The sequence below is a fragment of the Achroia grisella genome, unplaced genomic scaffold (assembly GCF_030625045.1).
Source record: "Achroia grisella isolate CSIRO2021 unplaced genomic scaffold, CSIRO_AGI_Agris_v1 utg537, whole genome shotgun sequence".
In the NCBI taxonomy this organism is placed as follows: domain Eukaryota; kingdom Metazoa; phylum Arthropoda; class Insecta; order Lepidoptera; family Pyralidae; genus Achroia; species Achroia grisella.
In genome coordinates this window covers 1,420,577-1,444,134 of record NW_026712923.1, presented here as the reverse complement: position 1 = coordinate 1,444,134, position 23,558 = coordinate 1,420,577, and the positions used below count along the sequence as shown (strand labels likewise).

Sequence of the window (23,558 nt, the reverse complement as noted above, 5' to 3'; positions counted from 1 at the left end):
AATGAACAAGAAACTTGTGTGTTGCTATTTTAAATAAATATTGATTTAATTATATTTACATTAACAATGATTAGGCATGCGATAATCAACATAGAAACCGCTACGCACTTAATCTCTGTTCAATCAGATAACATTGTCAGCGCTATGAATTTTAAGTTAGATATTTTCTACAAAAACATTATTATCATTTATAAATTCTTCAATTTTATAATAAGCTTTTTTACAAAGAAAATATTTTATAACACATTACATATTTTTTCTGGCAAATTGAGATGAACTGTGTAAAAGATGATATGGTAAGAAATGGAGTAAATAACGAGATGACTACAAACAGGGATGAATGGAATTATATGTACTAGACAACTGATATAAGTACATAGATACAAAAAATCATACTCATGAATACAAATGTTTGCATCATGCGAGGAACCGAACCCGGGACTATCAGACATAAAACGGTGTATCACTAAACCACCAAAGCCATCACCGCTAGCCCTGGGTGGTCTAGTTACTAGTTAGTATATAGGTTTGTTGTAAAATATTATTCTAGTTGCGTGCAACGAAATTCGTTAGATAGAATATTATTCTATCAAAAAGATCATGTCAAACAAAACGTTCGAATTGGTGCAAGCTAATATCCACCGCAGCTGTCGATTCGTGAAATTGGATGTTAGGGAGCAACAAGTTTCTGATCTGTTCATTTCTGTCGGATACGCCACTATTTCATTCACTATCACTCGTTATACCACTTATATCTAAATATTGGATGAAAAAGATTTAACCTTTAATAATTGAATACTTCGTTTTAAAGCTTGTGTGTTGGGTTGTGATTAATTTTCCTATTATATTGCATAACAGACTCAGTGTTTATAAAAATATATTATACGTAATTTATACTACTGTAGAAACGTAAATATTCAAGACTTTTGATATATTATTCTATTTGTGTAACTAAGTGTGTAAGTGTAATCGGTGTAACTATTTTGATGTCTTTATAAATAAGTATAAAATGTCTCAAGTACCGCAACAAGGCTTGGTGCCAGAAAAACCACAGGAGTTCAATCGCAGGGCATCTCAAGATATGACAGACTCAACAGCTCCACAGAAGAGCCAGCGATCTCTGGAAGCGACTCCTAAGAAGGAGCCCACACAAAATGGCTCTGATAAAGTAATTCACCAAAACGATAAAGCCCACCCAACGAAATTAGAAGAGAGGAAACATGACACAAATTTCAGTCCAGCCCGCTCAAGTCATGATAGCAAAAATCCGTTTTCGCCACATTTCTACAGGAGTAGCAGACCTCATGGACATTTTGAGATGGGTCCTCGCGGTATAGACTATTCACCGCACAGAATGGGCATGGATTTCTCCAACCGCTTGAGAGATTACGGTCCTCAACGATCTACATCTATCCACGGACATGAGCTTACAGATGGTCCAATGAAACCCGAATATTTGGGTCATAGAACCCATTTCGGCAGTCAATTGGGTATGGCACACCCAGATGTGGTTTTTAGACATGACTATTATAGTCAAATGGGGTACTCTCCGCCTCGAGCTTCAAGATTTTCATCGCAGGAGTATTTGAATGCTCCAACTCAGTACGGCAGGTGGCCAGACTATCGGGCTGATTATCGTCACAGACGGCGATCTCAACAGGATCTACCTTCTATGGAACAAAGTCCAGAAACAGGTACCGTAGTTTTATTAATATTATTATTTCATATATTTAGAATGGTATATAGGGTGATGCTTCACTTTCTAAAAAGTGGTAATCATCGCCTACATTGTTGTAACAGAAACTACAACTTCTCAAGCGGTGAAATTCCTAAATAGGATCTGTTCACTTAGTAATTTAAGTACCATATTTTGATCCTTCAAGACAGAAACAAAACAATTGGCTAGCGGCAGAATTGGGTAAGGCAGAGAATATTCATGTAGATGAGTCTCGGGCTAGACTAGAATAACATTCATTTTTGTTATATTGTTTATTCTTTGGTCTGCTAATATATTTTTTAACTATTGCTTTTGATAAGTTTCACAAAAATTTTCAATTGGCCATGACGAAAATTGATAAAACGTATTGTTTTTCCCAGTTTCTGACATTTGACAAACGAGTTTGGAAAACAATTTTTAAGGGAAGTTTCGATATTAAACAAGCTGAATTGGTTCGTGTTACCCAAAATTAATGTAGCACCTAAACGTTTCACTGGTAAATATGAAATGCATATGCAAGATGTAATTTGAATGTGGATGGATAAGCTCTTTAAAGTGGACGTGCATGATGAATTACTTTTATATCTGATGCCGGATTATGACATGGCTAGCTTTGTGAAATGCTTTTGACAATTCTTCCAAAGGAACTTTGCGGGCTATCCAAAATTTTCTGTTTATGCATGTTTAATCATAATCAAAGAAATAAATATATTATTGGCTAACAAAAATAAATGTCGATTAATGCAAACTAAAAAGAATTGGGTGATTTTTTTGCAATCAATTACGGGATACGGACGTTTATAAATTTATAATCGAAATTTGATGATCAAATTCGAAATAGATTTATATTTCGTGTGGAATACAATGTGAATTATTATGATTCTGATGAATAATTGTTTCTGAATATTCGTTTAATATTGTACTATTATAGAGATACTCGTAAGTTTTTAAAGGAGTAAACATTTTAAAACTGTTTTCAAAGTGCCGCCAGCCATGAAATCATTCTGGCTTTGCTTCCGTCCCGTCTAGCAGCGATACATCCTACTCCTGACACTGTCTACTTGCACCGTACAATGCGCTTTCAGAATGCACAACGTATTTTGTCGCAATTTAGAAAAAAAACATTGCTATGAAATCGTCTGAAGCAAAATTATTTTTTTCTTTTCATCGTTAACTGATATTTGCGACTTCGAATTAGATAATGATGTTACAAGAAGATTCATTATTTCTTGTTCGTCGTAGAGACAATTTATGTTACACGAAAGGTATTATTATCCCATTATTTTCCAGTGAAAGTTGTTTAGTTTTGAAATTCTCCGCATCAGAATCTTTTGCTCAGAATACTTACGAGATCTCGCCGCTCGGAAAGTTTTACAAAGTCATTACAAAGCGTTATAATCCAAATTTGGGAACAGACCAATCAATTTGGACGAGCATTTTCTTCAAAGATTCCGATGAAGTTGAGAAATTAATTTATTAGATATTTTAATCAAGTTTTAGAGAATTTCCCAAAGCGGCTGCTGTTACAAATAATCTCCGGGGCGATTGGTGTTCATCTGCATACAATTATTTCCGTAGATAATATTCAATTTCAACTTTAGTAATCTTATTATGAATATCGTAGTCAAGATTTTCTCTAAACATTACTGGTTTATCTTCTAGCTTTGAAGCTACATCGACACTAGAAATTACCTTCATTACTGAATTAATAACGTTCTAATTTCATTAACTTGGGTTTCTATTTAATCTGACGTTATCGTTCCTCATTTTAATAGCTGGTACATTCCGGTCCTATTATAATAATTTCTGTTTCTATATATTTGTTTAGGCGTATATGTATATCAAATGTAAAGCTCTACCCGCGACTTCTTCCGCGTGGAATTTAACTTATTTTTTCTAAAATAAAAGTAGTCTAAGTTACTCCTTTTTACATCAGGTACCTGCCAATAAAAGTCCCGTAAAAATCGGTCCAGCCATTTCAGAGATTAGCCGGAACAAACAGAAAGACAGGCAAAAATTGGAAAAAATGTTATTTTGGTATATATATCGTATTTATATTCATATGCATGTACTAAAAAACGGTTACATCAATATTACAAACAGACACTCCAATTTTATTTATATGTATAGATGTATAGGCTTTGTTTTAATTATGTGTATGTCAAAGAAATCAATGAATGGCATTCGGTTCCCTGTACTTCTTAAGGAATTGGAAATATATATGAAACTAGTTTTTGCCTGGGGTTTTTATCCCCTTAGGGCTGGAATTTATCAAAATCCTTTCTTAGGGAATGCCTATGTCATAGTAGCTTTATGCATGCAAAATCTCAGCCCGATCGGTTTAAAATTGACAAAGTTTCATACAAATTTTCATCCCCTATTTTATCCCCTTGGGGATAGAATTAATCAAAATCCTTTCTTAGCGGATGCCTACATCATAACATCTACATGCATGCCAAATTTCAGCCCGATCCGTCCAGTGGTTTGGGCTGTGCGTTGATAGATCACTATGTCAGTCACATTTGAGTTATATATATTTAGATACTAGCTCTGCCCATTGCGCAACTTTCTGTCATTTGATTACCTAGCTCACTAACCTCAAATATTACGTACTTTTTTAATTTTTGTAATCTTATGGTTGTACAAAAAAAGCAATGTATTTATTAAAGCATATAAACAAGAATATATTATAACCACTGAATAACATCATGTTGCCGCTGTCAGAATCCACATCTTCCAATTGCATCCCCGAACTTGACCTTATTATTATCATTAATTGGACAAGTGCTGCAGCGAGACGGGGTCGACGACCGGCTGGGGTGGATTCTACCCTCTATCGATCCCATTCATGCGTGACGCGCTACCCTGTAAATTGTTTAAGGTGCACTGTAGCAGTTGTCTTGGTCCTTGGGACCGGTCTGTAGTTTAGATTGTATTGTGTATTATATAGAGTTTTAAATATAACGTGGATTATTTATACGTATAATTAGTAAATCAAATAGAAATAGAAATAGAAATAATCGTTATTCAAATAAACTCATTACAAGCACTTTTGAATAGTCATATTTTGATTCTACCACTCATTCGGAATGCAGATTCATCACAATAAGAATGAGCAAGAAACTTGTGTGTTGCTCTTTTTAATAGATGTTTTTTTATATAAATAATTATAGTATAACAAGTAAGAGGCATGCGATAATCAACATAGAAATCGCTACGCACTCATTATTAGTGTAATCAGATAATATTGTCAGTGCTATGGATTTTAAGTATTTCTTAGAGAGTCTATAACCATATTCCCGATTGAAATTTTTATATTTCTGTATTTCGATGACTTCTCAATAAAAATAAAAAAATTGACGGTCATAAACGGCTAAAATGTCCTACATGAATAAATGATTTTTTAATTTGAATTTGAAGAATATTATAATATTACTAGCTGTCCCGGCAAACGTTGTTTTGCCTTAAAATAAAAAAAAATTAGGGGTGGACTACCCCTAACATTTAGGGGGATGAAAAATAGATGTTGACCGATTCTCAGACCTACTCAATACGCTCACAAAATTTAATAAGAATCGGTCAAGCCGTTACGGAGGAGTATGGGAACGAAAACTGTGACACGAGAATTTTATATATAAGATTATGTATTGGCCAAATATACTTTTCTTTCTTTCTATTTACTGGACAGTAAATAGAAGCCAGCCTTGGAACTGATTGCTGGCAGTACTTCTGTTTGAAGACATACTAAGATAAACCAATATTTCAGTTCTGAAACTGTTTTCGCCAATAAATTAAGCTTCGTTCACAATTTCATATAACAGGGTCTGTATTCGTAACCGATTCCCATTTATCAGTGAATAATGACTCATTATTTCGTTGGTGCGGCGGTCTAGGGTTGCCAACCATACTTTATAATAATCTTTATAATAATAATAATAATCCTTCCATCACCACATTTAAAAAAAGATTAAAATCTCATTTTCTCTCCATTAATTCATGACGTGGTTTCACACGTAATCATTATATGTAATAGTTGCTTATGTATTTGTTTAGGTATTTATATATGGTTATTTTATTATATTTATAATATAATATTTATTTATTATATGTATTGTATTTTATATATTTAGTGTGTGTATGCTTTTTTTTTTTTTTGTTTGTTCTTTAAGTATACATTGGAATATCTATGGTTATGTATTACAACCACTTAAAAACTCAAGCACTATCGTTGCCCGTTAATTACCACCTCTGTCACAGCGTTAGGTTGGCTGGAAGAAATCTCTTGCAGAGATAAGCCCGCCCTTGCTCACAATTTAACTGTCTTTGTCTATTAATGTAATAAGTGCAATAAAGTATATATATATAATAATTTTATTCCTAAATGTACGTTAATTAAATACAGTTAGCCCATCAACATTCTGTAAACATTTTAGGTACATTTACAGTTGTGTACATAAAAGATTCGATCGATCCCCGTCCAATTCAAACGGGGATCGAAATTACGACGGCCTGAGCCGAGGTTCGAACCCCTAGTGGTGCCCTCAGATAGCCGCTCCATAAGTCCTTCCGCGGGTTTGGAGTGCCATCTGCACTCGCCCCTAACGTCCGGTGAAGCTGTAAAGGCCAGCTGCGGCCAACAGCATTAGAGTAGTCAGAAAAAAAAAATATATTTTAATAAAAAAAAATATACATTTTTAGAGACGCTTTCTGACATACTAGATTATCAGAACATTCATTTAATATCGTATATAGGGCCACTATTACTTATGTATTTAGTGTTCTTCTGGTAGGTATACTGTCTGGTAGGACTGCAGTAGGAAAAGGGTGGTGGAAGGATGAGACCAGTCGTGGCTTTGTATATATGTGTATTCTTATGTTATTTACAGTCTGTGAATCATATATATATATATATATATATATATATATATATATGATTCACAGACTATAAAGAATGCAATAAAGAATATTCTTTATTGCACAGATAATACAAAGATATTGTAATTTAGAGATAATGTGAGCAAAGGTGGACTTATGCCTAGAAGAGATCTCTTCCAGTCAACCTAAAACAGTAGCTTATGTGGTACTGAGTGGGCGTTTCGACTTGTAATATTGTTAATCATATTTACTGAGCAAAGCCTATTACTCATTAAACGATTACTTGAATGAGGAGCGTGCATGGCAATAGTTGTTCATGCACTGGATTTTCATTTAATGTTAGACATAGACACCGATATAAATATACACTGTAAATAAACTGACTTTAAAAAAGAAGTAATTCAATTGAGTTTCTTGCCAGTTCTTCTCAATTCGATCTATATACCGAACTGGACGGTAGGGAAAAAATTAAAATTATAATGTAAACAACGTGACGTTCATAAGCGGCTAAAATGTCCTACATGAATAAATGATTTTTGAATTTGAATTTGAATTTAAAATTACTGAAAGAAATGTAAGATGTCAATTATGAATTGTGACATTTGTCTCAACTCTAGTGTTAAAAGCACACAAAAATACGTTTTTAAAGCAATAAAAACATGAAATCTGAAATACTTTTTCTTCCTATCCAAACCAGTTTATACGTTATTTTTTGTCAAAAAAGTTGGCAACCCTATGCGGCATTGATACAACAACAAGTCGTTTTGTTAGCTGAATATCTGTGCCCTTTGATGTTTTATGTACAAAGTTATCTGTACTTACAGTAACATCGTATCGAAGCCGATGTGTATTAGATATTTATAGAACCAGCTCGTTATTTTTGTGGCTTTATGAAATTACTAGCTGTAGATTAGTATTGTGAGCTTGACCAAATAAAGAAAAAAATTGTTATAATGTAGTATAGACTAGCTGCACCCGCCACTTCGTCGGCGTGGAATTTAACTTTATTTTTCTCAAATAAAAGTAGTAGCCCAAGAGCCTGGCAATTTAGGAAACTCAGTTTAATAGTTCTCTCAATAATATATATAAAGTTCAGCTTTATTAAAATGACGTAAGTTTATTTATAAAATAGTATAGTTTAGGGGCGTCCGGCGGGGGGTTGGAACCACACTAAGTGTCTGGCAACGAGCAGAGCAAGTTATAATAATGCTACAAACAATATATGAAAATATGGAGTTTCTTAAAATAACGAATTTGATATGAAATTTTTTACACCTTTGTTACCTGGTAACTGCCAAAGGAACCACGATCCAGGTTTCATGTTTGGGGATCGTTCTTTCCTGTGTTGGGGACACACATACAAGAACTTTCACGTTTACTAAAATGACGTATGTCTGGCCGTCGTGGGCTCTTGCTCTATAGCCTAAGTTATCTAGTACTCCTTATTACATCAGTTACCTACCAATAAAACACCCGTCAAAATCGGTCCACCCATTTCAGAGATTAGCCGGAATAAACAGACAGACAAAAATTGTAAAAAATGTTATTTTGGTGTATGTACCGTATTTATATTCATATGCATGTAGTAAAAATGGTTATTTCAATATTACAAACAGACACTCCAATTTTATTTATATGTATAGCTGTAGATTAGTATTGTGAGCTTGACCAAATAAAGAAAAAAATAGTTATAATATAGTATAGACTAGCTGCACCCGCGACTTCGTCCGCGTGGAATTTAACTTTATTTTTCTCAAATAAAAGTAGCCTAAGTTACTCCTTATTACATTAGTTACCTACCAATAAAAGTCCCGTCAAAATCGGTCCACCCATTTCAGAGATTAGCCAAAATAAACAGACAGACAGACAAAATTTGTAAAAAATGTTATTTTGGTGTATGTACCGTATTTATATTCATATGCATGTAGTAAAAATGGTTATTTATTCTATGTACATAAGTCCTCTCTTCTAGGTTGTCAGTAAGAGATTGCATTTAGCGATAAGACCGCCTTTTGTTATTATTTTACTATTTACTGTATTTTCTTACCTCTCTTCTCTAAGGTTGTCAGTAAGAGATTGCATTTAGCGATAAGACCGCCTTTTGTTATTATTTTACTATTTACTGTATTTTCTTATTATTTTATGTGTACACAATAAAGCGTTTTATTATTATTATTATTATTACATATATATATATATATTTATTATATCTTTGGATGAGTTATGTGATGAAGATAGAAGTTTTTCTGACTATTCGGCATGTGTTTAGTATGACGGCTTTTTGTAATAGGTCTATTGTAGAGGAGGGGATGTGCAACGTGTCTAGGTGTTTGTTCAGACTTTTTGGTATAACTCCTGTGGATGACAAAACTATGGGTAATGTGGATGGTGTGTGCTTTCCATTGTTTTTTTAATTCTATTGTTCTGTGTATTTGTTAGTTTTTCATTGACTGTGCTTTGTATATTGTGTGTGTTTGGGATGGCTATATCTACAAGATGTTTTGTCGTGTATGTTATGTCTGGTCTATTGTGATTTATATTATTGTTCATATGCATTTAGTAAAAATGGTTAATTGTAGCAACTTGATTTCAATATTTTGACAAACAAGCACCCGTGATGTGTTGTATGGTCTCCACTATTTTATTTATATGTGTTTTGTATAGTTTCTGGTACAAATTATCATCCTGAATATATATATTATTATTTCAATATTACAAACAGACTGATTTAATATCCCTTATTTATAATTTTATATTTGACCCACATAAATTAGTGTTGGTTGGTAGTTTGTATTCAGACATTTCGACTTGTAAATGTAAATTTACAAGGATTATTTAAAAGAGCAACACACAAGTTTCTTGCTCGTTCTTCTTGTGATGAGACAGCTTTCCGAATGTGTGGTAGATTAATAAAATTGTTAGGATTATTCAAAAGTGCTTAAATTTATTTGAATAAAAGATTTTCTATTCTATTCTATTGCTACCTTTTGTTGCTTGGATTAGACGTTGGACTTAAATTATATTTATTTGAATAACTGATTTTCTATTCTATTCTATTTTGTTACGTATATTTTACTTGTACAGTTAAGATCCGTTATTTGTTTTAGAATATGGAAAATGATATTAATGAATGTTAAAAAAGTTACAGCATTTGGGTAACTGGGATTGTTTGTATGTAAATAAATGCACATAAAATTACTGTCGGTTTGTATCTCGACAACTTCCCGAGTAATATTCCTGTTTGATTTGGAATTATGTTTACGAGAACGAGACAATTGTATTATATTACTAGCTGTCCCGGCAAACGTTGTTTTGCCATATAAATTAATAACGCTATAAAAAAATAGGGGTTGATGATAGAAGGGTGAAAATTTAGGATTGTATGTATTTTTGTATGTTGTATCATAAAAAAATAGAAACTAAAAATTTTGTCTAAAAAATAAAAATAAAAAATTTAGGGGTGGACTACCCCTAATATTTAGGGGGATGAAAAATAGATGTTGGCCGATTCTCAGACCTACTCAATACGGTCACAAAATTTCATGAGAATCGGTCAAGCCGTTTCGGAGGTGTATGGGAACGAAAACTGTGACACGAGAATTTTATATATTAGATATTATATTATATATTATATACATTTATATTATACGTTCATTGTAGCATGGTGCAGGTGACAGTTGCCTGTATTTATACACTAGAACATTCTAGTTGGATTAAATTTAAGTTAATTTAAGTTACTACAGTCCTTAATGATTTAACATATTACGAATGTATTACAGCTGAAATACTAAGTCATGATTTGTAAATTGCAGCAACTTTTAAGAGTAAAACGAAACGTTACTGAAACTATCACCCATGCTATAGCGCATATGTTTTTTTTAACATATGTGTACATAAAAATCATTAATCTAAAATATTTGCTGAGGCGACTAAAGTTAAGTGAACTTTGCATGTACTTAAGCAAAAATAAAACATATTCAGTTTTTACCCGCATGTTAAGGACTGCATATGTTTTGTTTTTACATAACACCCTGTCACTAATGCTAAGATAAGATACGACTGAATATGGTAATAATTTAATTTAATTAAATACAATTTTCCACAGACATATTCGTCCGTGCCTTTTTAATAAAGTAATTTACTTTAATATTATTATATTTCTTTAATTTCCACTTTTGTACAACTCCAGAGGAGCCTCTAGTCGAGATGTTAATGCTAACATAAGACCTTATCCGTCTGAGATATGGTAATAATTTAATTTAATTATAGCATATGTCATTTTTTGTTATGGGGCAAAGCAGCTAATATAAATACAATATTTACTTTACAAAAGAGGGCCATTCGCTCCATTTATGGTATGGGTTCCAGGGAGTCATTGCGAGAGTGTTTTAAGGAATCAAATATCCTCACCGTTGCTTCGCAATACATTTATGAAAATATCATCTATGCCAGAAGAAATATAGACAGTTTCAAAAGAGTTAGTGATTGCACTAATAAAAGCTTTAATAACAAACTTTTTACCTAAATGTCGTTTGGCTTTAATAATTCGTTTTATGGCAATTGCGTAAGGTTTCACAATAAAATACCAGAGTCTGTTATAAATCTGCCAGAAAAAAAGATTTAAATGTCAAATAAAACAGTTCCTTTGCAAAAAAGCTTACTACAAAATTGAAGAATTCGTTAACGATAATAATGTTTTTATAGAAAAACTTTAAATCCATAGCACTGACAATATTATCTGATTACATTAATAATGAGTGCGTAGCGACTTCTTTGTTGATTATCGCATGCCTCCTACTTGTTATACTGTAATTATTTATATAAAAAAAACATCTATTAAAAAGAGCAACACACAAGTTTCTTGCTCATTCTTCTTGTGATGAATCTGCATTCCGAATGAGTGGTAGAATTAAAATATGACTATTCAAAAGCGCTTGTAATGAGTTTATTTGAATAAAGATTATTTCTATTTCTTAATATTTCTATTTCATGCAGTCTCACCTATCTTTGTTAGGAGCCAACCAGTAGCGCATATAGTATAACATATCTGACCCTGGAGTACCAGCTATATATAGCTTCATTTTGATACTGAGATAGTGCCCCGATCGATCCCCGTCCAATTCAAACGGGGATCGAAATTACGACGGCTTGAGCCGAGGTTCGAACCCCTAGCGGTGCCCTCAGACTAAAGTCGTATCCGTCAGGCAGGAGTTGGCCTTCAGCCGCTCCGTAAGTCCTTCCTTTTGTTTGGAGTGCCATCTTCACTCGCCCCCCATCGTCCGGTGAAGCTGTAACGGCCAGCTGCGGCCAACAGCATAAGAGTAGTTAAAAAAAAATCTATTTAGATAGTATGTTCAAAAATTTCCAAATTTCAAAATATCTTTATTCATGTAAGTCTATTACAGACTCTTATGATATGTCAAATCTACCGTCAGTTCGGAATGATATCGAGATAAGAAGAACTGACAAGAAACTCAGCTAGTATTCTTTTCAAATAAATGTTGTACATGTTTATAATAATACAGATTCATTTAAATTCAAATTTGGGAGAATAGAATGACCACCAGCATATGCTATTGCATAAAATCTAATTAGTGTTCACAACCTGAACAGACCAGTCCCCACAAGCAGCATCCGTTCACGAGTATGACGGATGGTATGTCAATAATATACAATCCTAAAGTAAAGTTTCAATTATAATGATGTCAAAAAATGACGACCTCTGCTGTCTAGCGGTTTTGTACACCGTCTTAATGGATGCAGGTTCGATTTCTCGTACCTAACATTTGTATTTATGAGTATTACTATTCGTGTTGGTAACGATGTTTGTGATGCTAGCTGTGCCCGCGGTTTCACCCTCATAAAACTTATTGCCTATTTGTAATTCTGATGTATAAGTTTTATTCCTAAAAAAAAAAATTTAATGAAATTGTATTAAAATTTTGTTTTGTATTCATTTATTTATCCATCCATACATAGAAACTTTCGCGTTTATAATATTACTATGGATCTTCATAAAAAATGTCTGTCTGTTTGTTCTGCTACTCTCTGAACGGACTGAACCGATTTTGACGGGACGGGAAATAGCTCATGGACATGTAATGCGTAGGAACGAGGATAATATTTTAAGAAACGTGTTATATATGAATGTGGATGGTTATAAGGGCAGAGGAAGGCCGAAAAAGAGATGGATGGACTGTGTGAAAGATGATATGGTAAGAAAGGAGGTAAATAACGCGATGACTGCGAACAGGGATGAATGGAAGCGAAAAACATATTACGACGACCACAAATAAATGGGATAAGGAAGAAGCAGATGATGATGGGAGACAGCTCATGTTATAAGGAGTGTATTAGGCTTTTTTTTGTGAACAAAATGTTTTACGGCTACATTTTCAGCATACAAAAGTGTCTATAGAACTGAAGAAAAACATGACATAGCTTATCAAGTATTACAATATTGCGAACGCATTTGACTGTCATAAAAAACACCAAAACACCCGAATCACCGCTGTACAAACTGTACAAACACACAAAGGACTGAACAAACATCACGTACCGTGTTTTTACGATGATATTCAATCATATATATCGCCGAGAGCTCAAAACGTTCGACAGTAAATCTAATTCGGTTGTAATAAAACGAAAAATGCAATAAAACCGGTGTACGCATGGTTTATGAGTGAAAACAGCTGTTTTAAATTATTGTTACGCGCAACAATGGGGAAGTAATATTGCTATTGTAACGTGCTGCAGGCCACAGTTTTTGTTCCGCAGTTATGAATCACAATACGTATACATAGTGGGTTGATGATCTTATGGGCTATATCTGGATTATATTTATGTGTATTTAAATAAAATTGCAAAAGCAAACGATTATCTAATTTAATTTTCTAGGAGACAACTAGTTGATATATTTCAGTTGTGCGCGCAGGTTCGCATGCGCTGGCTATACAATTTGTTTATATACATATAGTTATAATCTTATTGTTAACAATGTACCATGTCAGGTTGACCTCCACGCGGTTCCCCCTAGAAACCATCGTGATAAATTCTTAGTGATGTGCTAACTGATCTGACCTCATGTTCATCTTATCATCCTCCACTGGTGCCCCGCCAGCGTGTACCGTTAGCGCAGGCGGGTGCATCATTCCATTGTCATACACTAAAAAAAAATTCGTGTACAGACAAAGATGTGAATAGGATGCTGCGAGTTGCGATGCAAATATGTTTAAGACAAATTCAAATTTAACAAATTATTAATCATATAGACCACAGTGCTGACAGTTTGAAGAACGAGTAAGAAACTTGCGTGTTATTCTTTTAAATAATAGTTGTAACTTTACATTTTTAAGTTGAAATGTGTGAATACAAACTACCAAACTGCACTAATTTATTTAGACTCAAAAATAAAAACATAATAAGATTAAATCAGTCATAGTGATAAGAGTAAGATAAGAGTGTTTGTATTGAGTTTATTTGTATAAATATTGACAGCTTCGGTGGTCTAGTTGTTTAGCACGCCTCTTCACTATCCGAAGGTCGTGGGTTGGATTCCTCGCACGGCACGAACATTTGTATTCATGAGTATAATTGTTTGTATCGGTCTGGGTGTTTTCTATGTATAATATATGTTTATTTACAAAAAAAAATGTATCCATGTATTTATATCAGTTATCTAGTACCCATAACACAAGTTCTGCTTAGCTTAGGACTAGATGGCGCTGTGTGAATTGTCCTGAAATATTATTATTATTATTATATTACTAGACTAAAATAAAAAAAAAATTAGGGTTGGACTACCCCTAACATTTAGGGGGATGAAAAATAGATGTTAGCCGATTCTCAGACCTACTCAATACGCTCACAAAATTTCATGAGAATCGGTCAAGCCGTTTCGGAGGAGTATGGGAACGAAAACTGTGACACGAGAAATTTATATATAAGATTATATTATTCCTATTTATAAATCATATGCAGAAAAGGTACATTTGCATATATTTACTGTTGAATTCATAAACAGCCGTCCTAATTTCAATTTTAACTGCTCGATTTTTCACGTTAAACGCTGAATCGGTAAAAGATGAGTTCATTTCCCATGTTTTTACGAGGGCTACTGTCGGCGTTCATTTTCCTTGTAATAACTGTTTCGTAGGCAATTTAAATGTCGTAAAATGGCGGGGCCACGTGAATTATTTAACTTTAGACACACAGCGCTCCACTAATGCCTTATGTCTCATTAAGTTGCAGGCAACAGTGACTTACGGTGTTGTTATGACATATTTATAACTTACTTTAGCTTCTGACTTTATTTTATATCACGTTTGGAATATAACAATTATATAATGTAATATAATATCACTGGAAAATATACTGGATTCCATCTAGTTCCAACCTAAGTAGAGCTTGTGTTATGGGTACTAGACGATTGATATTAATCTTCTAAATATATATAACTCAAAGGTGACTGACGTAGTGATCTATCAACGCACAGCCCAAACCACTGGACGGATCGGGTTGAAATTTGGCATGCAGGTAGATGTTATGATGTAGGCATCCGCTAAGAAGGGATTTTGATTAATTCTACCCCCAAGGGTATAAAATAGGGGATGACAGTTTGTATATTTGTAACTTGTCAATTTTAAACCGATCGGGCTGAGACTTTGCATGCATAAAGCTACTATGACGTAGGCATCCCCTAAGAAAGGATTTTGATAAATTCCACCCCTAAGGGGATAAAATAGGGGATGAAAGTTTGTATGAAACTTTGTCAATTTTAAACTGAACGGGCTGAGACTTTGCATGCATAAACCTACTATGACGTAGGCATCCCCTAAGAAAGGATTTTGATAAATTTCACCCCTAAGGGAATAAAATAGGGGATGAAAGTTTGTATGAAACTTTGTCAATTTTAAACTGAACGAGCTGAGACTTTGCATGCATAAACCTACTATGACGTAGGCATCCCCTAAGAAAGGATTTTGATAAATTCCACCCCTAAGGGGATAAATTTACGCGAGCGAAGCCGCTAACAAAAGCTAGTTCTTTTATATTTCTAAATAAAGCGGTTATAAATCCATTCAAACCTTCATGAATCGAACCTGAGTACTGTATTTCAGATATTAACCAAGTAAGATTATAAATCAGCATGTACTCGTAATGTGATCGCGTATGTTTACTGGCATACTGCCACATTTCAGCAAATAGTTTAATAAACTCAGCCCTGTATCGATACACGTATTTACTGTTTGTACACAACCGAGGAAATGATCTGATGATGGTTGCATCATTGTGATCATTATGGTGTAACTGACACATGTAGACTAAACACGTCAGCAGTGTGCCTCTCGTCAGGGATGGAATAAAAATCAAATAGGATATTCAAAATTGAATATATGTATATTCATGTAGGTCTATTACAGACTCTTATGATATGTGAAATCTACCATCAACGAACGATTCCGAACAATTAGGAGGCATGCGACAATCAACATAGAAATCGCTACGCACTCATTCTTTGTGCAATCAGATAATATTTAAGGACTATGAAATTTAAGTTTTTTCTAAAAAAAAACATTATTGTCATTTACAATATCTTAAATCTAAATCTAAATATATATAACTCAAAGGTGACTGATATGGTGATCTATCAACGCACAGTCCAAACTACTGGACGGATGGGGCTGAAATTTGGCATGCAGGTAGATTTATGACGTAGGCATCCGCTAAGAAAGGATTTTGATTAATTCTACCCCCAAGGGGATAAAATAGGGGATGAAAGTTTGTATGAAACTTTGTCAATTTTAAACCGCTCGGGCTGAGACTTTACATGCATAAAGCTACTATGACGTAGGCATCTTCTAAGAAAAGATTTTGATAAATTCCACACCTAAGGGGATAAAAAAACGCGAGCGAAGCCGCGGGCAAAAGCTAGTTGTATAATAAACAACACTAAAATATATAGCCTAGTAATTAGTAATAAAAAGAATAATGGTAGTTTGTATTCACATATTTCGACTTGTAAGTGTAAAAAAGGATTATTTAAAAGAGCAACACACAAGTTTCTTGCTCGTTCTACTTGTGAGCTTTCCGAATGAACGGTAGATAAAAAATATGTTATGACTATTCAAAAGTGCTTAAATTATGTTTATATGAATAATTTATTTTCTATTCTATTCTATTCTATCCTATCCTATTCTATTCTAATACAAAATTTCGTACATTAATCTCGTACTTCAATATAGCTCTTTAACATCGTACATCATCCTTACAGAAAATTCTCGTATTTCTGTAATCTGTAATGAAAAAATCCAATTATTTAATTTCTATGATTTTTTTCCCATACGGTTGGCAGCCCTGGAACTCGGCTTACATACGAGTAGGTTGATAGTATCATCTCAATATACACAGAGACATCCTGACTGACTGACCGACAATCCGATCTGCACATTCATACGTTTATTTAAAAATCCATTACAACCTCATCAGCTCTAAATTCCACCATATATTTTTAGTAATTTACTAAGAATCGACCCCGGCTTTGCACGATGTTTATATCTTATATATAAAATTCTCGAGTCACAGTTTTCGTTCCCATACTCCTCCGAAACGGCTTGACCGATTCTCATGAAATTTTGTGAGCGTATTGAGTAGGTCTGAGAATCGGCCAACATCTATTTTTCATCACCCTAAATGTTAGGGGTAGTCCACCCCTATTTTTTTTTTTATTTTAAGGCAAAACAACCTTTGCCGGGATAGCTAGTATATATATAAACCTTGCTCTGGAATCAGTCTATCTATTACTAAAAAGTGCATTAAAATCCGTTGCGTAGTTTAAAAGATATAAGCTAACAGACGGCGAAAGCGACTTCATTTTATACTATGCTAACGGCCCGGCTTCGCGTACATATATTATATATATAAACCGTCCCCTTGAAGCACTCTATCTATTTAAAAAAACCGCTTCAAAATCCGTTGCGTAGTTTTAAAGATTTAAGCATACATAGGGACGGACAGACAGCGATAGCGACTTTGTTTTATACTATGTAACGATAAAGACCTCTTAGTAATTTATTAAACAAAATAGGAATAATTTTTATTAAAATAAACTCAATAGAAGCAGTTTTTAATATGTTAATTACAATATTTACACTTATGAAAAGATGGGTGTTATATAATAATAAATAGCTTTTGCCCGCGGCTTCATTCGCGTTAATTTATCTCCATTGGGGGTAGAATTAATCAAAATCGTTTCTTAGAGGATGCCTACGTCATAACATCTACCTGCATGCCAAATTTCAGCCCGATCCGTCCAGTGGTTTGGGCTGTGCGTTGATAGATCACTACGTCAGTCACCTTTGAGTTATATATATTTAGATATAATAATCTCAGGACAATTCACACAGCGCCATCTAGACCTAAGTTAAGCTAGCTAAAGCTTGTGTTATGGGTACTAGATGACTGATACATATACGTAGATATTTTTTTTGTATCCGGGGGCGCCGACGTGGAGCGCCCGGGCGCGTACAAGCGCCCGGTTGATTGCGCGATATGCTGTGTTGGGGGTCGTCGTCTTCACCGGCGAGGACGGTGTCGTGTGTGTAAAAGTGTGGTCGGGGTGGAACGGGTGGGCCTGTGGGGAGGTTGACTGCCGTTATGGGGTCGTCAGGGTCAATGAACCCTCCTTGTGCGCCTCTTCTTTTCTACCGTGACAAAACCATCATCGTCTCGGTCAGCAGACTTAGATATAGGGGTCATTTTCAGTGTCACTTTAGGTTCATGCCATTATTTTTTTTTATGTGGAACACTTCTGTCCTTCAGTCGAGTTTATTTTATTAACTTTTTTACCTTACCGTACTTTACATTAAAATATCTGTCTTCAACGTTTTCCTTAGTTTTTTTATCCCGGATGAAAACGGAAAAGCATCCGTATCCGGTTTTACCTCACTTACTGTGTATCCGGACCACTCGACACATATAGACATATACAGGGCGTATGTTTGTTAAGAGGATAAAATATTTCGTTATATAAGATTACTAGCTGTTCCGGCAAACGTTGTTTTGCCATATATAATAATGCTATAAAAAAATAGGGGTTGATGATAGAAGGGTGAAAATTTAGGATTGTATGTATTTTTTTATGTTGTATCAAATAGAAACTAATAATTTTGGGGTGGACTACCCCTAACATTTAGGGGGATGAAAAATAGATGTTGGCCGATTCGCAGACCTACTCAATACGCTCACATCAAATTTCATGAGAATCGGTCAAGCCATTTCGGAGGAGTATGGGAACGAAAACTGTGACACGAGAATTTTATATATAAGATATTATGAAATTCGGGATTTTTTGCGGGTAGTAACTAGATGAGAAGGGCTGAAGATCGTGCCCAGTGGCGTACCTTGAGAGAGGCCTATGTCCAGCAGTGGACTGCAGTGGGCTAATGATGATGATGATGATGGTATAAGATTATCACTAAAGTGTAAGTAGGGATACGTTTATTCAAACGCGAAAGTTTGTGAGTACGAATGTTTGTTACTCTTTCACGCACTAACTACTGTACTTGTTGAAACTTTACAGTAATAGCGTAGCCGGATGGGTCGATATTCATATATAAAAACACTTCACTGTTATTTGACGGCCTCGGTGTCAAGTGGTGTAGCACTGCCTTACTTCCGATGGTCGCGGGTTCGATTCCTCGCACGGCGTATACATTTATAGTCATGAGTGTGATTGTTTGTGTTGGTCTGGGTGTTTTCTATGTACAATATGTATACGAAAAAAATATATCTATGTACTTGTATCAGTTATCCAGTACCCATAACACATGCTTTATTTAAGCTGAATTGTAGGGACTGGTCTGCTCTAATCACTATGACTGATTTCCTCTTATTTATTGTTTAACCAGTTGTTGTGTATTCAATATTTTTTCTATTTGGTTATTTAATTGAATTAGTGCTAATTGGCAGTTTGTATTCATACACTTAAACTTAAAATGTAAAGTAACAATAAAATTATATAAAAGAGTTCTTCTTGTGATGAGACAGCTTTCCGAACGAGTGGTAGATTAAAAAAAATGTGATGACTATTCAAAAGTGCTTCAATATAAGTTTATTTGAATAAATGATTTTCTATTCTATTCTATTGGGACTAGATGGCGCTGTGTGATCTGTCTCGTAGTCGAATAAGATATAAATGTATATCTAGAAGCTTCTAGACTGCATTTTAAAGCGTTACAATCACTAACTATAAATTATAGTGAAATTATAGTATCCATTCCGCGTCTGCTTATACTCGCCACATATTTCTCACCATGTTTATCTTTGTGCTCACGGTGACCTTCGTTCTGTTTTAGTTTTGTTTATTTTGATCGTTTTACTAGAATATTTCAATACTAATATATTATGGTAGTATGATTTATTCAGTTGTATTCTATTATTATATAATAATATGAGCCATCATCACGGATAGGACTGTTCTTGCGAACAAACCTGATATCGTGGTTCACCCGATCCTTCGATCACTGTGGGCACTCTCGAGGGTGTTTTTGGTAGACCATACCGTATGACGAGAACCTCGTGAAAGCAGAAACAGAGAAAAAGAGAAAATATCTCGACCTGGCTCACGAGGTGACCGAAATGTGGGGGGTGATGTCCACCGAAATCATTCCACAATCGTTATGTCGGTGAACGGTCTTATCCCAACCAGCCTGGAACAACATCTCAGACGGTTGGGATTCCGAGGCGGCTCACTCCCGGGAAAGATGCAGAAAGCGGTGCTCTTAGATTCTGCCCGCATTGTACGCCGGTTTCTCTCCCTGGGGACCTAAACCCCGGCCGACTGTGCTTCTGCCGGGGGTAAGTTGCCATCTCCTCTCCTTAAGAGGGGAGATGAGAATTTGTTTTAAGTAATAATAATATATAATAGTAAAAATAATAAAAACACAATGGCAGGTAGACACAGTAAAAACTCTCCCAATTATTATCTCGTCCACAGGTGCATCCCAGCATCCCTACACACTAGCTTCAAGATATTACAACTTCACCCACTTACTTTCATCCTTCTCCAGAAAGCTGTAATATTAAACACTTGTAGAATAGTCCGCAAATTTTTGTCTTCTACTTAAAAATTATCCATCCTCATCATTCATCATTTATACTGTCATTGTTTGGTGATTTTTACCCGCAATGATCAGTCTATTACCCCATCAAAGGGAAATATATAATATATATATATAAAGAAATAATAATAATCTCAGGACAATTCACACAGCGCTATCTAGACCCAAGTTAAGCTAGCTAAAGCTTGTGTTATGGATACTACACAACTGATACAAATACATAGATATTTTTTTTTGTAAATAAATACATGTTATACATAGAAAACACCCAGACCGATACAAACAATCATACTCAGGAATACAAATGTTTGTGCCGTGCGAGGAATCGAACCCGCGACCATCGTCGTGGTCGTGTATGTATTTACAACATACAAAATTGATTGTTTTACATACAATATAAGCCGATGCCCAGAATTCCTAAGAATGGATGGTTCATTTAAATAAGCAAATTAAATTATTTATTTAAAACTTCACTGTCATTTTACTTACTAAGAAACGTGGTGGATAAAAAAAAATGTCTATTCAGAGTGTTTATCTATATATATAAATAAAATTGGAATGTCTGTTTGTAATATTGACATAACCGTTTTTTACTACATGCATATGAATATAAATACGGTACATACACTAAAATATTTTTTTTTACAATTTTTGCCTGTCTGTCTGTCTGTTTATATATATAAAAGTATACAAATACAAATGTTTGTACCGTGCGAGGAGTCGAACCGGGACCATCAGAATTAAAGCGTGTTTAACCGCTAAACCACCGAGGCCAATTAAGTTTATTTGAATTATCTTTATTCAAATAAACTTAATTGGCAAGTTTATTTGAATAAAGATAATTTCTATTGTAGCATCAGGAATCGAACCCGCGACCATCGGAATTAAAGCGTGTTTAACCGCTAGACCACCGAGGCCTAAGTTTATTTGAATAAAGATAACTTTTATTGTACATAACATTAAGTTTCTAAATTGAATGATGAAATGTTTTGCAAATTTTGTTTAACGTGAATTCTTTTTGTTACAGGTAAGCTTTACAACAGAGAAATGTAGAACTGGCGCAACGTAAGTCTGTCTCTAAAGTTGATTGACGTGGCGAGGCCTCGTCAATCTCATCACAAACTTTTGAAGTATTATTAAAGTGAATAACGAACACTTCAATGTACATTGTGACAAGGGTTGCCAACCACACTTTATAATAACTTATCCTACTTTATTTTTGGTATTTACACTTTATACTTTAATATAATGTGTTGTACCGAATATACAACGGACTGTGTTCTGATGAATTGTTTGACATGATGCTTACGGCTACCTTTTACCATCGCACCGCTCGCCATCGACAGGGAATTCATTCCCACACGCTGGAACCTAAGTAGTCTCGGACAGTGCGGTTTCAGAGGAGCTTCCTCGCGCGTACACTTAGATTGTGGAATGAACTACCTGCCGAGGTTTTCAAGAAGGGTATATTAAGGTTACTTAAGGGTCGGCAACGCGTATGTGACACCCCTGGTGTTTCAGGCGTCCATAGGCTACGGTAACCGTTTACCATCAGATGGGCCGTATGCTTGTTTGCCACCTAAGTGATATAAAAAAAACAAAGTATGCAAAAATACTTTATTTTCAACATTCACTGTGATACGTAAAACAAAATACTCATTATGGGTACTTAACGATTTATAATTACTGAACGAAATGTTAGATGACAATTGTGAGATGCGACATTTGTCACAGCTCTAATGTTAGAAGCACGCAAAAATACGTTTTTAATGCAAAAAAAAATTAGGAAATACTTTTTTTTCTATCCAAATCAGTTTATACGTTCTTTTTGTCAAAAAAAGCTGGCAACCCTAATTGTGACCTCGTTTACACTACGTTTTATTTATAAAGTGCATTCGAGAATCGTTGTGGTAAGTTTAGTATTGAACGGTGGAACATTTGTTAGCTTCCTCTGTTAGTTTGTTCGTAATTATTAGGCCCATTGATTTTAGAATAAATGGTATAATCCATCACATTGAATACTAGCTGTACGCAGGTACAGCTAGTATAAGAAATCGCAGGACTTCTTCCGCGTGGAATTTAACTTTATTTTTATAAAAAAAAATATAATAAAACTAGCCTAAACCTTATTACATCAGCTACCTCCCAATAAAAGTCCCGTCAAAATCGGTCCAGCAATTTCAGAGAAAACCGGAAGAAACAGACAGATAGACAAATATTGTAAAAAATCTTATTTTGGTGTATGTATCATATTTATATTCATATGCATGTAGTAAAAAATGGTTATTTCAATATTACAAACAGATACTCCAATTTTATTTATATGTATAGATTAGGGTTCTTGTTGCTAAGTAACTATAATAACAATAATCTCAGGACAATTCACACAGCGCCATCTAGACCCAAGTTAATCTAGCTAAAGCTTGTGTTATGGGTACTAGACAACTGATACAAATACATAGATATATTTTTCGTAAATACATACATATTATACATAGAATACACCCAGACCGATACAAACAATCATACTCATGAATACAAATGTATGTGCCGTGCGAGGAATCGAACCCGCAACCATCGGTAGTAAGGCGGTGTGCTAAACCGCTAGACCATCGGGTCTTTCAAGTCAAGAGTGAAGGTACTATTTGAGCCTGTAAAAATTTAGACCACATAATCACTTAACTTCAGGTGAGATTGTGGTCAAACGCGTTCAAATTTATACATAAAAAAAAGTTTTTTTTTAAATATTTATTTATATGTGTTAATTTGCGGAATTCCATTTGTATACTTAATGGATTTATTTGTATTATATTGTTTAATTCCGCTACAATTATCATGTGTGAGAC

The 23,558-nt window shown here is 34.4% G+C and overlaps 1 protein-coding gene across 1 annotated transcript in view; it reads left to right on the top strand.

Moving 5' to 3' along the window:
* The first annotated feature begins 989 nt into the window (after positions 1-989).
* The window catches only part of LOC131847539 (dystrophin-like), a 669,707-nt gene continuing 647,138 nt past the window's right edge, over positions 990-23,558 (top strand). The window contains exon 1 of the mRNA XM_059197122.1: positions 990-1,694. Coding sequence (XP_059053105.1) covers positions 1,010-1,694 — 685 coding nt within the window. The 5' untranslated portion in view covers positions 990-1,009. The remainder of the gene's footprint in view (positions 1,695-23,558) is intronic.